At 38.4% G+C, this 23,658-nt stretch overlaps 1 protein-coding gene across 5 annotated transcripts in view; it reads left to right on the plus strand.

Moving 5' to 3' along the window:
• The window catches only part of HAVCR1 (hepatitis A virus cellular receptor 1), a 47,206-nt gene that overhangs the window by 18,485 nt on the left and 5,063 nt on the right, over positions 1-23,658 (plus strand). For 4 of the 5 annotated variants that reach the window (XM_082453929.1, XM_082453931.1, XM_082453930.1 and 1 more), the window contains exons 3-8: positions 2,111-2,443; positions 5,597-6,004; positions 8,935-9,033; positions 12,185-12,240; positions 15,276-15,390; positions 16,245-16,281. In XM_082453929.1, the coding sequence (XP_082310055.1) occupies positions 2,111-2,443; positions 5,597-6,004; positions 8,935-9,033; positions 12,185-12,240; positions 15,276-15,390; positions 16,245-16,281 (1,048 nt within the window). The other variant, XM_082453933.1, reaches the window with a different exon arrangement.

Raw genomic sequence — 23,658 nt, forward strand, 5'->3', positions numbered from 1 at the left:
GTAGATGTTCTTGGGCTTTGTTGGAAGGTAATGGGGTCAACTAGTGGGCAAAGAACCAGGCTGACACCTTAAACCAAAGAAATTGCATAAATGCTAAGAATTACAAAATCTTTGGGTAGGTGAACAAGGCACAATGCAGTACAGGATGACATATGCTGCCATTTGTGTTGAAACCAAAAAAAGGAGTAGGTAGATGGTTGTGTATGCATGAACTACTCAAGTGTATGTAGGAAAGAGTTACAGTTGTTATCACGGTGTGGAAGGGGACGGGAAGAAGAAAAGGGGATAGGGTGGGAAGGAGACGAGTGCTTTATTGTACCATTTTGTGCCTTTTGATTTTTTTAAACATGTGCAACTATTTCTTTTAAAAAGAAAATATTTTAACTTTCCTGGCGGTCCAGTGATTAAGATTCCGTGATTGCAAAGCAGGGGGTGAGGGTTTGATCCCTGGTTGGGGAACTAAGATCTCACATGCCTCCCGGTGTGGCCAAAAACATTTTTAAAAAGAAAAATATGTTAATTCAAAACATTCTGCGAGATAGGGGAAAATTTTAGAAATAGACATATCCTAAATTTTAAAAACAATCTCTAGAGGTGGGAATGTGAGGAAAGTACATTTTTAAATTATACTTCTAAAACTTAAATTTCTATAATTAGCATGTATTACCTTTGTAGTCCAAAAATGACATTAAGCAAAATTAAATATTATCAGAATTCCAGTGAAAAATATAGACTCTTAATTTATGTAACAATGAGTGTTTTATTCCCAGAGCATTTCCCAAACTCACAGCTCAGTCCTAACTATGATTAACTGTTGAATCTCAGATTTCTTTCAAGGACAACCCAGACTGCATTTGGCAATGCGGGGTTTTTTAAGCCACTGCCACAGGAGAGAATTTTCCTGCCTATTTGTTTTTGTTTTTTTTTTAAGTTGTTTTTTAAAATTATTATTTATTTATTTATTTATGGCTGTGTTGGGTCTTCGTTTCTGTGCGAGGGCTTTCTCTAGTTGTGGCAAGCGGGGGCCACTCTTCATCGTGGTGCGCGGGCCTCTCACTATCGCGGCCTCTCTTGTTGCGGAGCACAGGCTCCAGACGCGCAGGCTCAGTAATTGTGGCTCACTGGCCCAGTTGCTCCGCGGCATGTGGGATCTTCCCAGACCAGGGCTCGAACCCGTGCCCCCTGCATTGGCAGGCAGACTCTCAACCACTGCGCCACCAGGGAAGCCCCCTGCCTATTTGTTTTTAAGAGGCAAAATTTAGTATTTGATCGAATATTCTCCAATTTTTTGGTTTCACCTGGGTAAGTGGACCTTACCACCTGCATTGCAGGGCTGTCATCAACTCACGAGAAAGGATCCCTGCTTAAATTTTTTGGATTGATCATAAAGCATGATAAGCCTCAGTTCCTCCTGAAACTATTATAAACCCTTTTTTCTAAGAACTGATTTCTAAAGAGCTTACTAGGCTTCTGCCTTCTAGTCAATGATGCTTTAAGTAAAACATTAGCTCTGCTTTTTTTTTTTTTTTTTTTTTAATAAGAGAGGGGTTGTGAGGTGACTTTATTTGCAATAGCAATTTTAAAAATTGCAATAAAAATTGAAAATCAAAACTTTAAATGCAATAGACTTTTAAAAACAGATTTCAACTGAGACAGTGATTGAATCTAGGGGAGAGGAAAAGCCACATGTATGTATTACCTATTAAATAAGCAGATACCTGTCAAACACAGGATGAAGTACACACACGCTCATGCATTACTGGAGTGTCATTTGTTTCAAACCTTTTGGAAAGAAATTTGGTCATATTCACCAAGAGATTGAATATATTTCTGCCCTTTATCCCGATACTTTCTTGGAAATCTTTTCCTATTAGGAAATAATCCTGAATACAGAAAAACGTTTATATGATGTTTTATCTACAAATATATCTAGTAAATAGTAACGCTGCTAAAGAATATGTTAACATAGAAAAATGCTTATACTAAATTTTAAAACTCAAGATATAGTCAGATGATTACAAACCAAATAAGCTATATAAAGAAAAAAAATGAGAATGAAATTAAAGTTAAAATATTGAGACCTCATGCTCAGGTTTCTCTTTATTTACAGATGGTGTAACGTCTTACCCACGAGTGACTGGAGTGGTGGGTCAGTCTGTCAGGCTACCCTGCACCTATGGTGGAGAAGTCACAAGCATGTGCTGGGGCCGAGGGGCATGTCCTTTAACTCGCTGCGGAAGCAACATTATCTGGACTAATGGATACAGTGTCACCTTTCAGAAGGACAAACGTTATAAGCTCAACGGAAACATTGGTGGAGGGGATGTGTCTTTGACCATAGAGAATGCAGCCCAGGCTGACAGTGGCTTGTATTGTTGCCGTGTTGAGAAGAGAGGGTGGTTCAATGATATAAAAATCACCCTAGACTTGAGTATAAAGCCAGGTGAGCTTGTCTTCCTCCTTCCTTTGATCACTTCCTGTGGGTTCCCAGAGATAAGAGTTTTCTGTTTGATATTAACTTTCTCTTCCTTTAATAGGGAAAGAGAAGGTTCCTATAATCTTGTTTTCTAATAACTTTTGGGATAGAATAACTTCTATTTGTGTAGAATGAAGTGTTAAGACCCAACACAGTCAAAAATAAATAAAATAAAAAATAAATAAATTAAAAAAAAAAAAAAGACTAACCTTGATTCAAGACCATAGTCTAGAGATCTTCCCAGTCAGCAAACTATCTCCTAAAGCAGTGCTTCAAAAATGCTAGTTGGTTCATGAAAAAGCATTCACTGTTCCACAGTGAAATATAGTGAACATTTTTATGGAGGTAAATTTATTCCACTTGAAGAATTGCCCTTTTCTCTGAGGTTATGTCTTAGAAGAATTCTTAAGTGTCCTTTCTTAACATTTTAAGACTTATAGAGAATTCATACATATAAAATAGGTAATATAAGGTCCTGTCAAGTAGATGTATCATTTGGCTTTGAGAATCATCAATTCAGTCTTGTTGCATATACATTGTATAAGCCTATATAGTTTCACCCCCTTCCTCTGTCCTGTCTTGGATTTTTTGAAGCATATTTCACACCATATCACTAAATTAACTGTTGAAAAAATAAAATGGCCTTATTGCAGAACGAAAACATTTGCATCTCAATAACGTTCACCTGTTGCTTTTAAGAATTTCATAACATCCAAAAATCTGGGAAGTTTACATTTTTCCATCTTGATGTAGACATCCTAATTTTTCTTGCCATTTGATGAAAGGAGCAGGTTCTTCAGGATTTCCTGGTTTCTGGTGCTCTTTCCTAATGAATCTTCTCCCACTAAAGTCTTCTATTGACAACAGAATCCAATACCTGTGGCCTTCATAAGCTATGTCTCTTTTTTAATTTAAATGAACTTGATATTGCAATCTCCCAACTTTTGTACTTGGCTTGTGTCCTTTAAAAAGGCAGGTAAAATAAGGTCAATTCTGATGCAGCAAATAGCTGACTCTGGGGAACCTATATGTAGGAGGCAATTTAAGGAAGCCAAAACAGGCTGGCGCTGTAGATATGTGACGAGGCAGCGTGTGGAGAAGAGATTATTTTTGGAGTTGTGAAATTATCTGATTGGTCTTGCTGAATATTTTTTAAAAAGGATAGAGAAAGAAATTAGTAGGGGACTTTGTTTTTGCTTGTTTTTGTTTTGTTTTAATTTATTTATTTTTGGCTGTGTTGGGTCTTCTTGCTTCACACGGGCTTTCTCTAGTTGCAGAGAGCGGGGGCTGCTCTTCATTGCAGTGCGTGGGCTTCTCATTGTGGTGGCTTCTCTTGTTGTGCAGCACGGGCTCTAGGCACGCAGGCTTCAGTAGTTGTGGCTCGCGGGCTCAGTAGTTGTGGCTTGCAGGCTTAGTTGCTCCGCAGCATGTGGGATCTTCCCAGACCAGGGCTCGAAACCCTTGTCCCCTGCATTGGCAGGCGGATTCTTAACCACTGCACCACCAGGGAAGTCCCAGTAGGGGACTTTTAGAGTGCTTAGAAATTCTTTAATAGATGAATATTTACAAAGCCACTGCTCTGTCCAGTGGGAAACGGGTCCATAACTGAGCCAAAGTGACTCTCTGCCTCCAATCCAATTATTTGCTTAAGTTTTCTTGCATGTTTCACAGAATCAGCTTACTTTTCAACCTTCTGTTAGGGCTCTTCCTCAGCAGCTCCTCTACCCTTGGTTTCCTAGATTCTTCCTCAGGAAATACTTACCACTGAGGAAGACACATTAGTTAAACAAGTCAATTAGGTTTCTTCCTTGTTAAGCCTTTGATCAGACTTTTTTGCTTGCTTCCTTTTTTCTCTAGATTTGATTTCAAACTGAAGGGAGGGGATAGGATTGCACTCTTCTTAAAAACCTCTGACTACACTGTTAGAGCAGGGTCAGCAAACTGTAGCCCTAGGACCAGATCAGATTATAAAACAGGCTCACCAACAGTTTTATAAATAAAGTTTTATTGGAACACAGCCACACCCACTAGTTTATATACTGTCTATGGCTGTTTTCACACTGACAGAGTTGAGCAATTACCACTGAGATCACAGGACCCCCAAAGCCTAAAACATTTACTAATGCCTTGTACATAATAGACACTCATAAATATTTGTTGAAAAAAATGTTTTTCTTCTTTAAGGCAAAAATCAGTTAGTTTCCAAATTAAATTGACTTCAATCCCTCACAAGAGTTTTCACACCAATTGTCTCCTGTTCAAGAGATTTGAGGTTCTAATTTATAGTTAGTAAAGTTGAAATTTAAGAATACTTCTTGTGGGCAAAAAAGATGCCTGGTGAGAAAAAAGTACACATTCTTGACTCAATCCTACAATTTCTGCTTTTGTGCCAGGCACTGTGTTTTGGGTTAATCCTAGTTGCAGTTCTTTCTCTGGGTAGCTCTGAGGACTTCAGTAAGTGGTTTGGAGTCCTATACCATTTCTGACTCTGGAAAGAGACAAAGTCATTACCTTTCGTTATTATCCCTTAGGAAGGAAGGAACCTTAAAAGGTCTAGTCCACCTTCAAACCAAATGCACAAGGCATCCATGTTATCTAGCGTATGTTAATGGTGTGAATTAATCCACATTTAGAATGCAGGTCTGTTGGGAGGGTACCCTTAGGACTGACTGAACGGAATGCTATTTATTTGGTAAATATTCTGGTTCTTGGGAACTACTATTTAGGTCCTAGTCACACGCCACTGAGAGGACAAACACAGCCTCGGGCTCTAGACTTTTTTCCCTACCTCACAGACGTTTATGAAGATACATAAATCTGATATGCAGGACTAGTCTTTTCAAAGGGCTTCGATAGAAATCCCAGGTGTCATTTTTTTAATCTCCAAACCTCCCCATATATACTCCTTTCAATGCAGCTGTTTCCTTGTTGTGAACATGTTTTCACTCCCTCCTCAGTCACAGACTCTAGCTGACCAATGAGGAGAACTCTGAGTTCATGGGAGATAAGTGCTCACTTCTGCCTGGGGACAGTCCCAGTGGTTGTGTTGGTGCACAGGCCCAGCACACGACTCTTGTTTCCTGCTGCTTGATGAATTCTTGCTTTCATGTTGATTTCTAGCTCCACCTACGACAACAATAATGACGACTACTACTCCAACAATGACCACCACTACTACTACTCTTCCAACTACCACCACTACTACTACTACCACTCCACCAACTACCACCACTACTACTCCACCACCGATGACGACCACTACTTCTCCACCACCAACGATGACCACTACTGCTCCACCACCAACTACCACCACTACTACTACTCCACCAACAACGATCACCACTACTACTACTCTACCAACTACCACTACTACTACTCCACCAACAACTACCACTACTACTACTCCACCACCAATGACGACCACTACTGCTCTACCAACAACAATGACGGTCACCACTGCTCCAACGACAACGAGGGCCTCTACCTCTGCTCTTCCAGTGCCAGCACCCACAAAGAACCTCCAGCCAGGTAAACAGATGTGCTTCTGAGCCCAGAAGGCTTTAAAGGAGAGGATATAGACCACCCAGGGTGTTGTGTTAAGGCAGAAGTGCAGTCTGGGGTAAGGATTTGAACAAGCTACCAAACCTGGCTTCACAGAATCTGTGAACCTCCGTCCCATGTTATATTCACCTTTTGTATGTATAAGAATCTTCAGAGTGAGGGGACCCTCTAGCTTTTTATCAGATTCTCAAAGGAATTCATTAATAGCCAAAAAAAAAAAAAGAAATAAAAAAGCCAGACCACTGATCTTGGACATCTAAGGAGGATGGTGGGGATTTGGCCCAGTTGAACACAGACTTACGAGGAAAAATAAGGAATGCCAGAACAGGGTCAGGTGAATGAGATTCTGTCCTTACAAGGAGCTCTGAATAGAGATCATTTAATCCATTCTGAAGTCTCACCCAACACTTGAGGATAATATTTCAGTGAAGTTAATGTTTACTGTTTCCTGTGTCTAGAACCATGCTAACTGCTTTACAAGTATTAAGCCACTTCATTCTTATGACAATCCTATGCCTTGTAGGTGTGATTCAATCCTATTTTACATTTGTGAGGACTGAGGCACAGAATCTAAGTTCAGTGTTGACAGTCATACGAATAGAAAATGGTTGAGTCAAGATTGTCCCCTTTAATTTGAATGTTGGGCCTTTGCTGCCTTCTATTGTGAACATAGAGCTTATGTTTGGATGAATTTGTCCTGATCTGACCTTCTCACTGGAAAAGCCTTCATACAATTACCCTGTCTTTTCAGGGTGTCAGTGACTTACACAGTTTTGCTTCTAGCATCCTTTAATTTATTTATGTAGCAGAGTAATGCTATTTATACTGATGACAAAGTAAACATCAGATTTAAGGACTTATGGAATTTAGAGTGCACACGTTTGTTTTTTCAATTCTGGCTACATAGTTCATAGTTCAACTTTATGTTAGATTAAAGTTTAGGTTAATACAAGTGGAGAATAATTTGACTTAAAGCTGGGGAAATAGCTTGCCAGTCTGAGGACATGTTTAGGTTCAAACTTTCTATTTTTTGGATTAAAAATGTAACTTTTTAGTGGAGATTCTCAAAGCCTCCACAACACTCTGGCACTTTAAAGTGGCTCTGGATCCTGAGGAATAACACAAATGTCACAACCTTTTAGCCGAAAAAGTCTGATGGAACATATTGATTTCCCTTCACTCCCGTTGAACCATGTCTATATTCAACCAGGAGGGATCTGAAGGATTGGACTTTGAACTGAGTTTTAAAGAGATGTCTTTAGGTTAAAACTCGGATTTTAGAGCCATAAAACTTTGTAAGAAAAATAGTTTTGTTTCAGGCAGCGAACATACTAGAGCATCTGTTGACTTTCTCAATATTGATTTAGCTTCTAAATAGTTTGTGCCTGCGGAGGTGGATGGCTTAGTGCTCCTTGTTTGGCGAACATGTGTAAGTTACGGCCTTTGTTTAAAAAGCAGAGTTTCAGAAGGAAAGTGTTGGTTTATGTGACCTCCTGGGGGATAGTATTAGTTGAGTCTTATAGGCATCCTGATAGTTTCCTAAAGAGTTTGAGTTTAGAGTTGAACTTTACAGTATAGAAAGGAGGTGAACACTGGAGCAGATCCAGGGCAGGGGAATTTATCTTTACATCCATTCCCTCTCTGCGCTCTGTGCCCCGTCCATGCTAGTTGCCTAAAATATTCATGCACTGGTTGGATGTAAAGTTGTAGGAGCAGAGGAGAAAAGAAAGATGACCACAGAGACCCAAACTAAGGGCTGAAGTTAAGCTCAAGAGGTCTTTTGCATGGATTTAAGTTGACTGAAGACGCTGATCATCTGACTTTCTGAATCGTCCTGTTCTTAATTCCTATAGTTCCTAAAGAGAGCCACATCCTGTTACAGATTTGAGCATTAGAGGAAAGCAAAAAGAAACAAACAAACAAACCCCAGCAAAAATAAAAGATAGCTCAAAACAAGAGAAGAGATGATGTTGAAATGTGAAGACCATGGTGGGGGAGTGGAAAGAGAAAGACCAGTGAGAGGCAATAAGGAAAGCCCAGGTTTGGGAACTCTTGTCCAGCCAGCACCACTAACTTGCTCTAATTTTCTGTTGTGCTCTAAGAGGAAGGAATGTAAAGATCTTATTAAGAGGCAAGTGGTCAACTCTGCAGGTAAAGTGAAATGTCTGATAGAAAATAAAGAAGAGATTTCAAGAAAGGAAAAGGAAACATAACCCTGAGAACTCTTGGTGAAGCTTTTTGGTGAGAAATGGAAGATGAATCAGATAACACAGGAAATCAGTCTTATAAAAAGAGTGACCAAAACACAACTGCAGAAGGAGCCAAGGTACCAGGAACATTGCTTTGAGGCTTATTACCAAGACTCAGACATCGGACAGTACTGTCACCTTAAAGGGACCTCAGGGAATTAAATATTCTCAGTATGTTTTCCCTGCTGATCAGTGTGTGCATCTCCCTGGAAAGATGTGTGGATGGATAATTAGGAACTTGAATAAGGTGAGGAAATCCAGATTGGGGTTCTTGTGAAGCGGGGAGAGTGGGTTAGTGCCCACCTCAAGGCCCTGCTCCACAAAAGTGAAACGTCATTGGTATGAATAAGAGTTTAATTGGGTGTCCTACATAAGATGCACTGTTGTAGGCTTTAGGGGGATCCTAGGAGTATAAAAAGTGAAATAATTCTGTCTATTGATAAACTCTCCAGATCATTCTCTAGATCAGATTTATTCATGATAATGAAATACCTGTATGGCAGTATAATGCCTGAAGGCCATTCTTGAATATTTTCTAAGAAAGAGTCAAAGGGTAATTCCTGATTTTAGTTTTGTTTTTTATTTTTCTTGGGGGTGGAAATTTTCCTCCACAAATTGAACACCATTCTTCCATTCTTGTCATTCCAGTAGCTTCTTTATCTTCTCCAACGCAGACAGCAGAAACCCAGCCTACCACACCGCAAGAAACAAATATAACCGGCTCACCATCGCACTCTTGCTCAACAGGTAACTTCCGTTTCTTTCCCGAACACCTGGGAGCTTTCAAATTTTGATGAACATTGGCACATTGTTAAGAACACATATTCTGGAATAAGACAGATCTGCCTTGAGTGCCAACACTGGCTACTCCAGTCAGCTATGCGACTTGAACAAACGTCTTACCCTCTTTGAATCAGTTTTTATCCTTTGTAAAATGGATGGAATGTTACTGATTTTGTAGAATTCTTGCAAGGATTAAATGAGATAAAGATCTTGGGACACAGTTAAAAGGTAAGTGATAGATTTAGTGGCAATTATGACTATTACTTAGAATGTCCAGAAATACATACAACTGAGCGGCATAGACAGCTTATATGATTTGGGAACATCCACATGCATATCAGTATTTTTCTAAATTAAATGAACCAGCTTTGACTTTAAACTTAGTATTGGGCTTACTCCCTTGGGCCAGAGCCTTAAAACAATTAAATCCAAACTAAGCTGGTCGGGACCAAACTGGTCACCTGTGTTTACGCTTCCTCTAAGCCCCAGAGGCTATATAGAGCCAGAAGGCTCCCCTTCTGCCTTGTCAAGTTTTCATTTCACATGGACACTTTGAGATGGGTTGAGGACACATGACACTGGCACCAAAGAGGCATGCCCCACTGAGATTCTGCTATGCCACCCCCGAAAAGTCTTCCCCACTCTCCCCAGTTCGGGTAGGTCCATATTCTTTTGAGATGTAAGATTGACCTGTCTTTCCTGTGATGGAGAAAGGTGATGCTGAGTCCTGTCGTCTTTCCCAGCTACCTCTGTTACCGATGGTGGTAAATTTGGGGAGTGCCACATGCGGAACCCCTTTGTAGTGCAGAGCTAGCTTATGTGTCCTTGTGCCTGTGATGCATCCAAACAAGGTCAAGCTTTGCAAGACTCCCCGTGCATATGACTCATCGTGCTCAGGAGTTGCCAATCTGTAGTGGACCCCCAGTATGGCCTACCTTTTGCCAGTGATTCCTGGAAGCTGGTTAGTTTAAAATGGACCCAAAGTGAAATGCAGAGAGGGACCAGTTCACTTGGGATTAGCTAATGGTGACATTTGGTTTGGAAAGTGGACTCCTTAGTGTGAACTGTTTCCCGGCACAGAAACAAAGTGAAAGTAGATTAAAATACAAGGTAACAGCAGTAGGAGCAGCTGCAACCCACACTTTTATGCGATGAGGAAGAAGAAAGTAGGAGTGGAGAATCGTTCTCTAAAATATGTCACTAAAACCTGATCAAGGTAGAGCTTTCCAGAATGGAACAGACGTTGGAGCAGCTGTGTCCCCATGACTTCTGTGACTGCTGCCATCTTGTCAGTGTCTGTGAGGTTCTCCAGCCAAATCCTCACAGTGCCCCAGTCAGAATTCCGTGGGTTAAAGCCTCACAAAGCAGAGAATGTTAATCTGGAAGGAAGTTTGGGCATCATATGGCCTGCTACCCACCTTTTGACAGACGGATGTGCCAGCAAACTGTCATATATTACCTCATTTAATTCTTTCAGGGCAGACCTTACTTACTGCCATTGCCAGACTGGGGAGGCTCCTTAGTTCTGCTTTGGGGATTGACAGCTTCCAATTCAACTGCCAGTTACTAGCTGTGTGCCCATGGGCAAGTTGTTGCATTCCTGATTGCATGTTTGTGAGGAAGGAAGGCCGTGATGTTTGGAAAGTCCATTGCACTGTGTTCCTTCCCCTATTGCTCCTTTCATTACAACATAATAGTAATAGCTGATATTTGTCTAATATGGTGTTTAGTGCATCTTCTAATGTGACAACATTATGAGACAGACAGGTGCTATCAATAGCTTGTAGTTCAAGGTTACCCCAGCTAGAAATATAAATATATACATATACATACATACATACATAAATGTATATGCAGAGGACCTGATCAAGGTCACATTGCCAAGGGACATTGTCAGCATTGAAGTCAAGTTTTATCTGACTCAAGTCCAGGCTGTTTTTATTTATTTGTTTTTTTTCATGCTGTTTTTGCAACATCACCCATTCTGTACCTGAAGGACTTACTTAAGGTTATAACACAAGTCATACACAGAGCCTAGACTGTAGATATTGTCTTTGGCTCTCTAAGAAGTAGTGTCGGAATGAATAAAATGTAGACACAGTAATGTAAAGTGTAAAAATTTGGGGGGATATAGTTAGTCCAGTTTCATTGCCACTGGACAGTGACATTTTTATAGCTTTGTCAGTAGTTAGGGAATCCGTAAGACCTGCAGTATTTTCACTGGATGGGAATGCAATGTGTGTGGTGGTTATGAGCTGAGGCTATTGTCCTTTACTAGAGTTGGAAACTTTAACCATTTCAGATCTGTTTCCTCAACTATAAAATGGGGTTTAAAAAATTGGTATAAGGATGTAAAGTGCTCAGTAAAAAGAGAAACCCGTATTTGACCTATAGTTGCTTAGGAGGGCCAACAGTATATGTTCTGTATGACAAAAGAGATATTTCAAACACTATTAAAATTTGTATATTCAAAACTTTAAGGCATGATATCCTTTTATATTGGGGTTTTAGGTAGTATAAGATACTTTGGCCTTGGGGCTGATGTAACGTATTTTCTAAAGCACTTCTGCAACAATGTCTAGGCACTGTGGCATATAATGTAGGAGTTGGATGCCACCTATTTCAGATATCTTAGTACATTTCACACACATTTTAAATGTAAAACCAATGTAACAACTATTTTGAACGGGGTGGTTCTGCTCTTTGGATGTGCAGTGGCCTCTGAGCACTCATTGGCAGCTTCTTAGCTGTCATGAAAATATTGATTACATAACTTTAAGTGGCAATTTTTAACCTAGTTCTGATAATGGGCCACTATGACTCCTCTAAAATTGTAGGTAAACTTTCTGTGTACATACATTTTTTTTCCATAGAGAGAAAAAAAAGGGTTCATTTTGGAAGGGTCCATGACAAAATGGTTTAAGAAGCACAACCTTACAGGTTAAATTAATAAATGTTAGTAACTTGGTATAACTCTTGCAAGCCTACAGCATTTAGCCGTATGATTATTCAACTTTTCATTCATTACCAGAAGGCAATGTGAATATATTTGGTGTTTGCGGTGAAAATTCAATACTTTTTGTCTTTCTAATTCATTTTCCTTCTTGTTGAGCAGATGGGTACGGCACTGTGACCCAGTCTCCAGATGCCCTTTGGCATAACAATCAAACTGTAAGCATATTCCTTCCTACTTTATTAGCCAGATTCACTTGTATGTCTCCCTGGAAGCAAGTTACATTTAGAGATTATTATTGTAAGACTAGTCCACACATTTCAAATAAAGGAAGAAAAGAATTTGACTCTTAAATAGGGATGCTTTAATTAACTTAAAAAGTTTATATAGATGCACTAGTTGTCAGAAATACCTGAAGAGTGATATTTTACTCTCTCTACACACACACACACACACACACACACACACACACACACACACACACTACAGACTTTCTCCTGCCCAGAAAATTAGAAAAAAAGAGTGAATTAATTCAAGGATCTCGTGTTAACATTACATACCAAGGATGACTTCAATGATCATTAGAGCAATAACGTGCTTTGAATTGATGTGGTGGAATGGGGGCCATCCCCACTGAAAGTATTACATTGATGAAAGTGTGCTTGCTTAAACCTAGGCCCCCTAATATCCTTTTCCAACCCAATTGTCCTCCTATATAGAAATTTTGAGGCCACTTCTGAGTCTTTCTATACATAAACCTCCCCATATGATGACTTATTAAGGTCCTAACGTCTTGAAAAACTTTGTGATTCTGTAGGATGTTGTCATACTTTTTCCACAGTTAGCTTGAGAAAAATCTAAGGGGCTTTATTCTTATGATGTTCATCAAAACCTCATCTTTCTAAGTTAGAAGAATTTATCAATAGGTCCTTTACTTTTGGCTCCTTTGGGTGAACCAGCTTTCCTTTCACTGTGTGCAAATAATTCTTAGAAGCAACAAACCTAAAGAGCTTCAGGTATGAGAGTCATCCTGATCACAATTGGTGAGAAGTTGAAGCACGGCCATTGTAAGAGAAATTCAAGCTCAGGCAAAGTGGAGTTATTTAGTGTGAGGTCAAATGGCCTTATGTTGCATACCTTAGTGACAATGAGAGCACCACTGCATAGGAATGATATTGAAGATTTTACCAACTCTTATGGTATGGGCACTGATTGATCCGATGGATATGTGCTGAATCTGTATATGCCTGTTAAATAGCAGAACTGCCACAATGTAAATGACTGTTATATTGTTATAGCTGGATTAAGAAAAAAGAAACAAACATTCTGAATGATGAGATTGTCCTTTACCTCAGTTACCGGCAGGGCAGGTATGTTTAGCAGCAAGTGGAAGCAATGTAGAAGCAAGTGCACAACAGGCAAAATCGTGGGCTTTTTGTGTCTTGACTCTGAAGATGTCAAGGTGTCTCCCAGCTATCCTGAAACCAAGCAGCATATATTTCGACCCAGTAAATCAACTTCCTGAACTCCACATTAGGGAGAGAATTGAACCAATACGTGAAGATGTATAAGAAAAGATGTTCATTGCTGCTATTTATACTCATGAAAATGGTATAAACAACCTAAATGTTCAATAATAGGGGATTAATTACTTAGTCAATTAAGCATGCCCGCTTATTGCCATTAAGCATGTTGTCACTGCAGTGCATTTACTGACATGAGAAGACAGTGTTGATTGTTAAATGAAAAAACTAACTTTTAAAATAGTGTAGGGACTTCCCTGGAGGTCCAGTGGTTAATAAGACTCTGTGCTTCCAATGAAGCGGGTGCTGGTTCGATCCCTGGTTGGGGAGCTAAGATCCCAAATGCCATGCAGCACGACCAAAAAATGTGTGTATGTATGTGTGTGTGTATAGTGTATATACTGTAGTATATATTGAATATAGTAACTGCTCTGTTAAGAAAAACACTAGGATAAAATTCTAGAAGAGTACGTAATGAAAAATGGTAATAGCGGCTGTTTCTGGATGTTGGGATTATGGTTGATTTTTGTTTTCCTTTCTTTATGCTTAGCTGCACATTCTAAAACGAAACTGCAGTTTTCATGTAACATAATATTTTTAAAAAGGAAGCATAGCCTGCTTCCTGTAACTCCATGTTCCATGTAACCACTTTATCCCCCACAAGTAAGATAATTACACAGCTCTTCCCTCCCAAGACACTGGCTGTTCTCCCTTTAAGCAAGGACAGCTCATATGCTAAGTCACCATCCTTTGTGTTCCTCATTGTGTTGATCAGGAGGTACCTAAATTATCTTTCCCAAGAACCCTATTTAATCTGCATTTGACAGACAGAGAAACAGAGGTTCAGAGAGGATAAATAACATGTCTAGGGTCACACAGCAACTAAGTAAAAGAGCTGGAATTCTGACTCCAGAGATTAAACTCTTATGCAGGAGGAGACTTGAGACTTAATCTTTTTCTCTGATCTTCACTTCCTTTCTGTTAAAATACCTACCCCATGGGGCCTCTTTAGGATTAGAGTTAAGTTATGTAAAAGGGCTGAACATGAAGCATGGCGTGTTTCGGTTTTATTCCGGGAAGTGATGATCCCTTATGAACCATACTAGGAGATTTAAATAAAGTTGTATTTCTTTCCAATTGTGCAGCATTTTAATTGTTAAGCAGGGCCATGTATATGAGCATCTACTTTCAAGTCCATTTATAAAGACATAGATGGAATCTTGAATTCTAGTTAAAAAAAAAAAAGTTTTGTAATCAAGGGCCAATTTTAACAATTGAACACATTCACATAGCTTGAGATAACACCACCACGTCAACTTATATAGGAACAAAAATTGTTGTTTTCTTTTTTAATATCATAAGAGGATTATTTATGAAAATAGCTTATTAATTTTTTAAAATAGGTATAATTTACATATAATAAAGCACACTCATTTGAAGTGTACAGTTGGAGTTTTGACAAATGTATACACCTCTGTAAATACCACCGCAAGCAAGAGATAAAACATTTCCACCATCCCCAAATACATTTTGAATTCTAAATTGTCTTAGAATTTCACCACATGGTTATAACTTTAAGTCATTTGGTCTTACCCCCTCATGATCCGGAACTAGCCAAAGGCCAATAAAGATAAATGTGTCTGTGTACATTATTTTCAGAAATGTTTTCTACCCATAATTCTAAGAAGATTTTTCTTTTTTTTTTTTTTGATCTGCTGATGTTTCCTTAGCCTGTGATGCTGGCACAAGACCCATGGATGAGCACCAATAAGGGAGTCTACATTGGAATCTGTGTTACTGCCTTGGTATTATTGCTCACGTTTTTGGTTTTCACGATTAGCAAAAGTAAGTCACCTCAGGACTGTGCCTGCGGGAGTTTTCTTGAGCCAAACTGCCTGTAGCCCTACACACCACATGATTTGAATTTCACATAACTTCCTTGGTTTTTACCTTGTTCTTTTTTTATTTTTTCTTTATCTTAAAATTATTGTCCCATAGAGAGAAACATGATATTTAAATTCTCCATAGGAGAAATTAAATATGGAGAAATAAGCGTTGGTTGGGTAGAGCTGGGGTTTGGAAGGCAGCAAACCATTGTAATATATAAGATGTGTTCACTCCTCCTTTCCCCCTTCCCTCAAGAACCAAGTTTTGTCCCTATAAGGGGTGAAATTCTTGAGGGTGTTACAACACCCACTTAACAGAAGAAACAAATGGGACATTGAGAGGGATACCTGATTTCAGGGCTAAGAGTAGAACAAAGAGGTTCACAAGGCAGCCATCCAGGGCCTCCTGGTCTCCTTCCACCAGTTGTGCGTGTGTGTAAAACCTGTCACCTATGGAACAAACACAATCCCCCATTTTCTTTACAGTGAAATATTGCATTAAAGTAAGTTGGGACATGTGAGTGAATACACTAAACTATTAGTAAACATGAGATACTTTACACTAAGGGGCTTGTTTGGCTCCTACAGATTCAAAAAAAGTTACCTGCAGTTATCAGGCGAGGGTCCAGATTGGTTTTTTTCCCCTTCTTTTTAAAAATATTTTCTTGTAAAGTAATTTTTTCAGCTTTGAGGTCTGTACAGATTTTGTTCATATCAAAGTAATAACAGTAATAATATACTTGTTTGGAAAAAAAATCTCATGAACTCTTTGTCTTACATGTTTAATTTTCTCTCACTTCTTCCCCAATTTAGGATATTTTTGCCTGGGTAACAAGGTGGAGCTACTACGGTAAGGTTGAAAGAGTTTGTGTCAACGCCTTTTGATATTCTTACTCTGGTAAAAATAAGGATAATTTCTCTCTCCCTCTCTTTTCCTTCTGAACTCTCCATTTTATACTCTGGATCCTGAAAAATCTAGTATATAGGGCACATCCATTGCTGTCCAACCTTCCAGTGATATTTTTAGCGTCTCTGTATTTCCCTGGAATTGCGCCAGAACTGCTCCAGAAACAGTACCTCAAACCTGACCGCTTAGAGCAAGAGAACTAAATGGCAGATTTTGTTTGATGGGATATTTGAATGGGTTGTTTGGTTTGTTATTTGATTTCATTCAGTGCTTTGTTTATTGAGTGTTCACTGAATGCCTGCTAAATTCCAAAGAGATGGACAAAACAGACAGAAACGTATAAATGAATACGCAGGGTACTTTTAGGACTTGCAGAGAAATGCCATGGGGAATACAGAGCAGGGCAATAGGCTATGTGAGTGAGCCCCAAAGGAGCAGAAGGCAGTTCTGCAATGATCTGGAGGAGGATGACTCCAGGCTGAAGACATACAAAGGCACAGGCTAAGACACGTGCTTCCAGCTCCCCACCCTTCCCACCATCCCCACTGTTACATGCCCAACCTGCTCTGTTCCTTTACATTAGTTGTTGGGCCTCATAGCATTTGAATTTTTTGCAAATCTACCCCACTGCCCAGTGAAAAGTGAAAACATCTTTATATGCATTCATGTAGTCATTTCCTCAAACACCTGTCTGTAATGGTAGGAAACCTCTGCCTACTTCCACATCCAAATAGCCTGCTTCATTTGGTCCAGCTTAGGCTTTTTTTTTTTTTTTTTTTTTTGAGGTATAGTTGTTTTACAATGTTGTGTTAGTTTCTACTGTACAGCAAAGTGAAGTAGAGTTCCCTGTGCTATACAGCAGGTTCTTATTAGTTATCTATTTTATACATGTTGGTGAATATATGTTAATCCCAATCTCCCAGTTCATACCTCCCCGCCCCTGCTTTCCTCGCTTGGTGTGCATATGTTTGTTCTCTACATCTGTGTCTCTATTTCTGCCTTGCAAACTGGTTCATCTATTCCATTTTTCTAGATTCCACATATATGCATTAATATACGATATTTGTTTTTCTCTTTCTGACTTACTTCACTCTGTATGACAGTCTCTAGGTCCATCCACATCTCTACAAATGACCCAATTTCGTTCCTTTTTATGGCTGAGTAATATTCCATTCTATATATATACCACATCTTCTTTATCCATTCGTCTGTCGATGGGGCATTTAGGTTGGTTCCATGACCTGGCTATTGTAAATAGTGCTGCAATGAATATTGGGGTGCATGTGTCTTTTTGAGTGATGGTTTTCTCTGGATATATGCCCAGTAGAGGGATTGCTGGGTCATATGGTAATTCTATTTTTAATTTTTTAAGGAACCTCCATACTGTTCTCCATAGTGGCTGTATCAATTTACATTCCCACCAACAGTGCAAGAGGGTTCCCTTTTCTCCACACCCTCTCCAGCATTTATTGTTTGTAGATTTTCTGATGATGGCTGTTCTAACTGGTGTGAGGTGATACCCCATTGTAGTTTTGATTTGCATTTCTCTAATAATTAGTGATGTTGAGCAGCTTTTCATGTGCCTCTTGGCCATCTGTATGTCTTCTTTGGAGAAATGTCTATTTAGGTCTTCTGCCCATTTTTGGATTGGGTTGTTTGTTTTTTTGATATTGAGGTGCATGAGCTATTTATATATTTTGGAGATTAATTCTTTGTCCATTGATTCGTTTGCAAATATTTTCTCCCATTCTGAGGGTTGTCTTTTTGTATTGTTTATACTTTCCTTTGCTGTGCAAAAGCTTTTAAGTTTCATTAGGTCCCATTTGTTTATTTTTGTTTTTATTTCCATTACCCTAAGACGTGGGTGAGAAAAGATCTTGCTGTGATTTATGTCAAAGAGTGTTCTTCCTATGTTTTCCTCTAAGAGTTTTATAGTGTCCAGTCTTACACTTAGATCTCTAATCCATTTTGAGTTTATTTTTGTGTATGGTGTTAGGGATGTTCTAATTTCATTCTTTTACATGTAGCTGTCCAGTTTTCCCAGCACCACTTATTGAAGAGACAGTCTTTTCTCCATTGTATATCCTTGTCTCCTTTGTCATAGATTAGTTGACCATAGGTACATGGGTTTATTATCTCTGGGCTTTCTATCCTGTTCCATTGATCTAAATTTATGTTTTTGTGCCAGTACCATATTGTCTTGATTACTGCAGCTTTGTAGTATAGTCTGAAGTCAGGGAGTCTGATCCCAGATCTGTTTTTGTTTTTTTTTTCTCTCAAGGTTGCTTTGGCTATTTGGGGTCTTTTGTGTCTCCATACAAATTTTAAGATTTTTTTGTTCTAGTTCTGTGCAAAATACCATTGGTAATTTGATAAGGATTGCATTGAATCTGTAGATTGCTTTGGGTAGTATAGTCATTTTCACAATATTGATTCTTCCAATCCAAGAACATGGTATATCTCTCCATCTGTTTGTGTCATCTTTGATTTCTTTCATCAGTGTCTTATAGTTTTCTGAGTACAGGTCTTTTACCTCCTTACACAGGTTTATTCCTAGATATTTTATTCTTTTTGTTGCAATGGTGAATGGGATTGTTTCCTTAATTTCTCTCTCTGATCTTTCATTGTTAGTGTATAGGAATGCAAGAGATTTCTGTGCATTAATTTTGTATCCTGCAGCTTTACCAAATTCATTGATTAGCTCTAGTGGTTTTCTGGTTCTTCAAAAAATGCCGTTGGTAATTTGATATGGATTGCATAGCATCTTTAGGATTTTCTATGTATAGTATCATGTCATCTGCAAACAGTGACAGTTTTACTTCTTCTTTTCCAATTCGTATTCCTCTTATTTCTTTTTCTTCTCTGATTGCCATGGCTAGGACTTCCAAAACTATGTTGAATAATAGTGGCAAGACTGGACATCCTTGTCTTATTCCTGATCTTAGAGGAAATGCTTTCAGTTTTTCACCATTGAGAATTATGTTGCTGTGGGTTTGTGGTATATGGCCTTTATTATGTTGAGGTACCTTCCCTCTATGCCCACTTTCTAGAGAGTTTTTATCATAACCAGGTGCTGAATTTTGTCAAAAGCTTTTTCTGTGTCTATTGAGATGATCACATGGGTTTTATTCTTCAATTTGTTCATATGGTGTATCACATTGATTGATTTGCATATATTGAAGAATCCTTGCATCCCTAGGATAAATCCCACGTGATCATGGTGTATGATCCTTTTAATGTGCTGTTGGATTCTGTTTTCTAGTATTTTATTGAGGATTTTTGCATCTATATTCATCAGTGATATTGGCCTGTAATTTTCTTTTTTTGTAGTATCTTTGTCTGGTTTTGGTATCAGGGTGTTGGTGGCCTCATAGAATGAGTTTGTGAGTGTTCCTTCCTCTGCAATTTTTTGGAAGAGTTTGAGAAGGATGGGTGTTAGCTCTTCTCTAAATGTTTGATGGAATTCATCTGTGAAGCCATGTGGTCCTGGACTTCTGTTTGTTGGAAGATTTTTAATCACAGTTTCAATTCCAGTGCTTGTGATTGGTCTGTTCATATTTTCTATTTTTTCCTGGTTCAGTCTTGGAAGGTTATACCTTTCTAAGAATTTGTCCATTTCTTCCAGGTTGTCCATTTTATTGGCATAGAGTTTGTTGTAGTAGTTTCTTATGATGCTTTGTATTTCTGTGGTGTCTGTTGTAACTTCTCCTTTTTCATTTCTAATTTTATTGATTTCAGTCCTTTCCCTCTTTTTCTTGATAAGTTTGTCTAAAGGTTTGTTTATCTTCTCAAAGAACCACCTTTTAGTTTTATTGATCTTTGGTATTATTTCCTTTGTTTCTATTTCATTTATTTTGGCTCTAATGTTTATGATTTCTTTCCTTCTACTAACTTTGGGTTTTGTTTGTTCTTCTTTTTCTAGTTCCTTTAGGCATAAGTTTAGATTTTTTATTTGAGATTTTTCTTGTTTCCTGAGGTAGGGTTGTATTGCTATAAACTTTCCTCTTAGAACTGCTTTTGCTGCATCCCATAGATTTTGAGTCATCATGTTTTTGTTGTCATTTGTCTCTAGGTATTTTTTGATTTCCTCTTTGATTTCTTCAGTGATCTCTTGGTTATTTAGTAGCATATTGTTTAGCCTCCATGTGTTTGTGTTTTTTACATTTTTGTTTCCTGTAATTTATTTGTAATCTCATAGTGTTGTGGTTGGAAAAGATGCTTGATACAATTTCAATTTCTTTAAATTTACCAAGGCTTGATTTGTGACCCAAGATGTGATCTATCCTGGAGAATGTTCCGTGTGCACTTGAGGAGAAATTGTAATATGGTGTTTTTGGATGGAATGTCCTATAAATATCAATTAAATCTATCTGGTCTGTTGTGTCATTTAAAGCTTGTGTTACCTTATTAATTTTCTTTCTGGATGCTCTGTCCATTGGTGTAAGTGAGGTGTTAAAGTCTCCCACTATTATTGTGTTCCTGTCAATTTCCTCTTTTATAGCTGTTAGCATTTGCCTTATATATTGAGGTGCTCCTATGTTGGGTGCATATATATTTATAATTGTTATATCTTCTTCTTGGATTGATCCCTTGATCATTAGGTAGTGTCCTTCCTTGTCTCTTGTAACATTCTTTATTTTAAAGTCTATTTTATCTGATACGAGTATTGCTACTCCAGCTTTCTTTTGATTTCCATTTGCATGGAATATCTTTTTCTATCCCCTCACTTTCAGTCTGTATGTGTCCCTAGGTCTGAAGTGGGTCTCTTGTAGACAACATATATACGGGTCTTGTTTTTGTATCCATTCAGCGAGCCTGTGTCTTTTGGTTGGAGCATTTAATCCATTCACATTTAAGATGATTATCGATATGTATGTTCCTGTGACCATTTTCTTAATTGTTTTGGGTTTGTTTTTGTAGGTCCTTTCATTCTCTTGTGTTTCCCAATTGGAGAAGTTCCTTTAGCATTTATTGTAGAGCTGGTTTGGTGGTGCTGAATTCTCTTAGCTTTTGCTTGTCTGTAAAGCTTTTGATTTCTCCATCGAATCTGAATGAGATCCTTGCCGGCTAGAGTATTCTTGGTTGTAGGTCTTCCCTTTTATCACTTTAAATATATCATGCCACTCCCTTCTGGCTTGCAGTGTTTCTGTTGAGAAATCAGCTGTTAACCTCATGGGAGTTCCCTTCTATGTTATTTGCCGTTTTTCCCTTGTGGCTTTTAATAATTTTTCTTTGTCTTTAATTTTTGTCAGTTTGATTACTATGTGTCTCGGCATGTTTCTCCTTGGGTTTATCCTTTCTGGGACTCTCTGTGCTTCCTGGACTTGGGTGGCTACTTCCTTTCCCATGTTAGGGAAATTTTCGACTATAATCTCTTCAAATATTTTCTTGGGTTCTTTCTCTCTCTCTTCTCCTTCTGGAACCCCTATAATGCAAACGGTGCATTTTATATTTTCCCAGAGGTCTCTTAGGCTATCTTTATTTCTTTTCATTCTTTTTTCTTTATTCTGTTCCACTGCAGTGATTTCCACCATTCTGTCTTCCAGGTCACTTATCCATTCTTCTGCATCAGTTATTCTGCTATTGATTCCTTCTAGTGTATTTTTCATTTCAATTGTTGTATTGTTCATCTCCGTTTGTTTGTTCTTTAATTCTTCTAGGCCTTTGTTAAACATTTCTTGCATCTTCTTGACCTTTGCCTCCATTCTTTTTCTGAGGTCCTGGATCATCTTCACTATCATTATTGTGAATTGTTTTTCTGGAAGGTTGCCTATCTCCACTTCATTTAGTTGTTTTTCCAGGGTTTTATTTTGTTCCTTCATCTGGGACGTAGTCCTCTGCCTTTTCATTTTGTCTATCTTTCTGTGATTGTCCAGCTTGGGCTTTAAGCAGGTCTTTCTTTGATTCCAAATCCATCTCTCTTAAGCTGCCAGCTGTTATTCCTAGTTCTCTTTCATTGGATGTTATTACATAGTCTTTCCTATGTCTGAGTTAATCATATGAGCCAATCCACAGAACATGCCTTGAACTATGCCAAACATATTGCAAGTGTTCCATAAACATTGGCTTTTATTATTGCAGTCATGCCCTTCACAGCAGTGAACCTGTAAACCCTTCACAGGCACTATTATTATTCTTAGTCTACAGATTGGAGAACAGGTTGAGAGATGTTAAGTGACATCCAAGGTCACACCCCACAGCAGGTAAAAGACTCAATCTTATGTATCTTAGAGTCCAAATCCCATACTTATAGAAATTTTTGACTATCTGCTTCCAAGAATGGAAGAAAAAAAATACTCCCTACAGGCAGAAAAGCATGAAAGATAGCATCCTTTTAGTTTATTTTTGTCCTTTTGCTGTTAACTTTTTTTCAAGTTTCACTTTTTGTCACCTAATTAGAAAAGAAAATATTTATTGTAGGAAATACTGTATAATATGGAAAAGCAAAACAAAACAAAAACAAAAATGAGCATTTCCCCATGAAGTTATTTTTGGGGCACCTATATCACATTGACTCATTTTGAGCTACTGACACCTAAACGGTTTCCACACATGTGTGACTAATCCATTTAAAGATCAGAGCTGAATGAAGATGCAGTACATTTCATATCATTTCTGGGCAGGCTTAGCTAATAAAAAGTAGTAACTATATACACTACAAATTATAAAAGAGTAGCAATATCAAAACTCCACATATGACCTATTCATACACTTGATGTGTGAGCATATGTGTTATAAAAGTCATTTAACCCATGGCTTTCTAATTTTAACCATTAAGGCATGGTAAGATTTTTGACTCCATGATCTAGTATACACTTAGATGAAACAACACTATTTTACTATACCAGTATGCTCTGATATTTTGTATACTTATATATATTTATCTTAAAAACAGGATATAGACCATTAAATAGATTTAATAACCCTCTCTAAAGGGTCACAGTCCACAGTTGGAAAAACACCAGCCAAACCATTTCCTAGCCATCTTTGAGAATATGTATCCTGGTTTAGTACTTCAATTTGATATCTGATATTTGTCTTCTTAGATTTTCTTTCTTTGTTTTTTAAAAAATATTTATTTATTTATTTGGTTGCATCAGGTCTTAGTTGTGGCACATGGGATCTTCTTTGTGGCATGTGGGATCTTTTGTTGCGGTGTATGGGCTTCTCTCTAGTTGTGGTGTACAGATTTTCTCTCTCTAGTTGTGGCACATGGGCTCCAGAGTGTGTGGGCTTTGTAGTTTGCAGCATGAGGGCTCTCTCATTGAGGCCTGCAAGCTCAGTAGTTCTGGCACACGGGCTTAGTTGCCCCACAGCATG

The sequence above is a fragment of the Balaenoptera physalus genome (assembly GCF_965194825.1).
Source record: "Balaenoptera physalus genome assembly, chromosome: 3".
Classification (NCBI taxonomy): domain Eukaryota; kingdom Metazoa; phylum Chordata; class Mammalia; order Artiodactyla; family Balaenopteridae; genus Balaenoptera; species Balaenoptera physalus.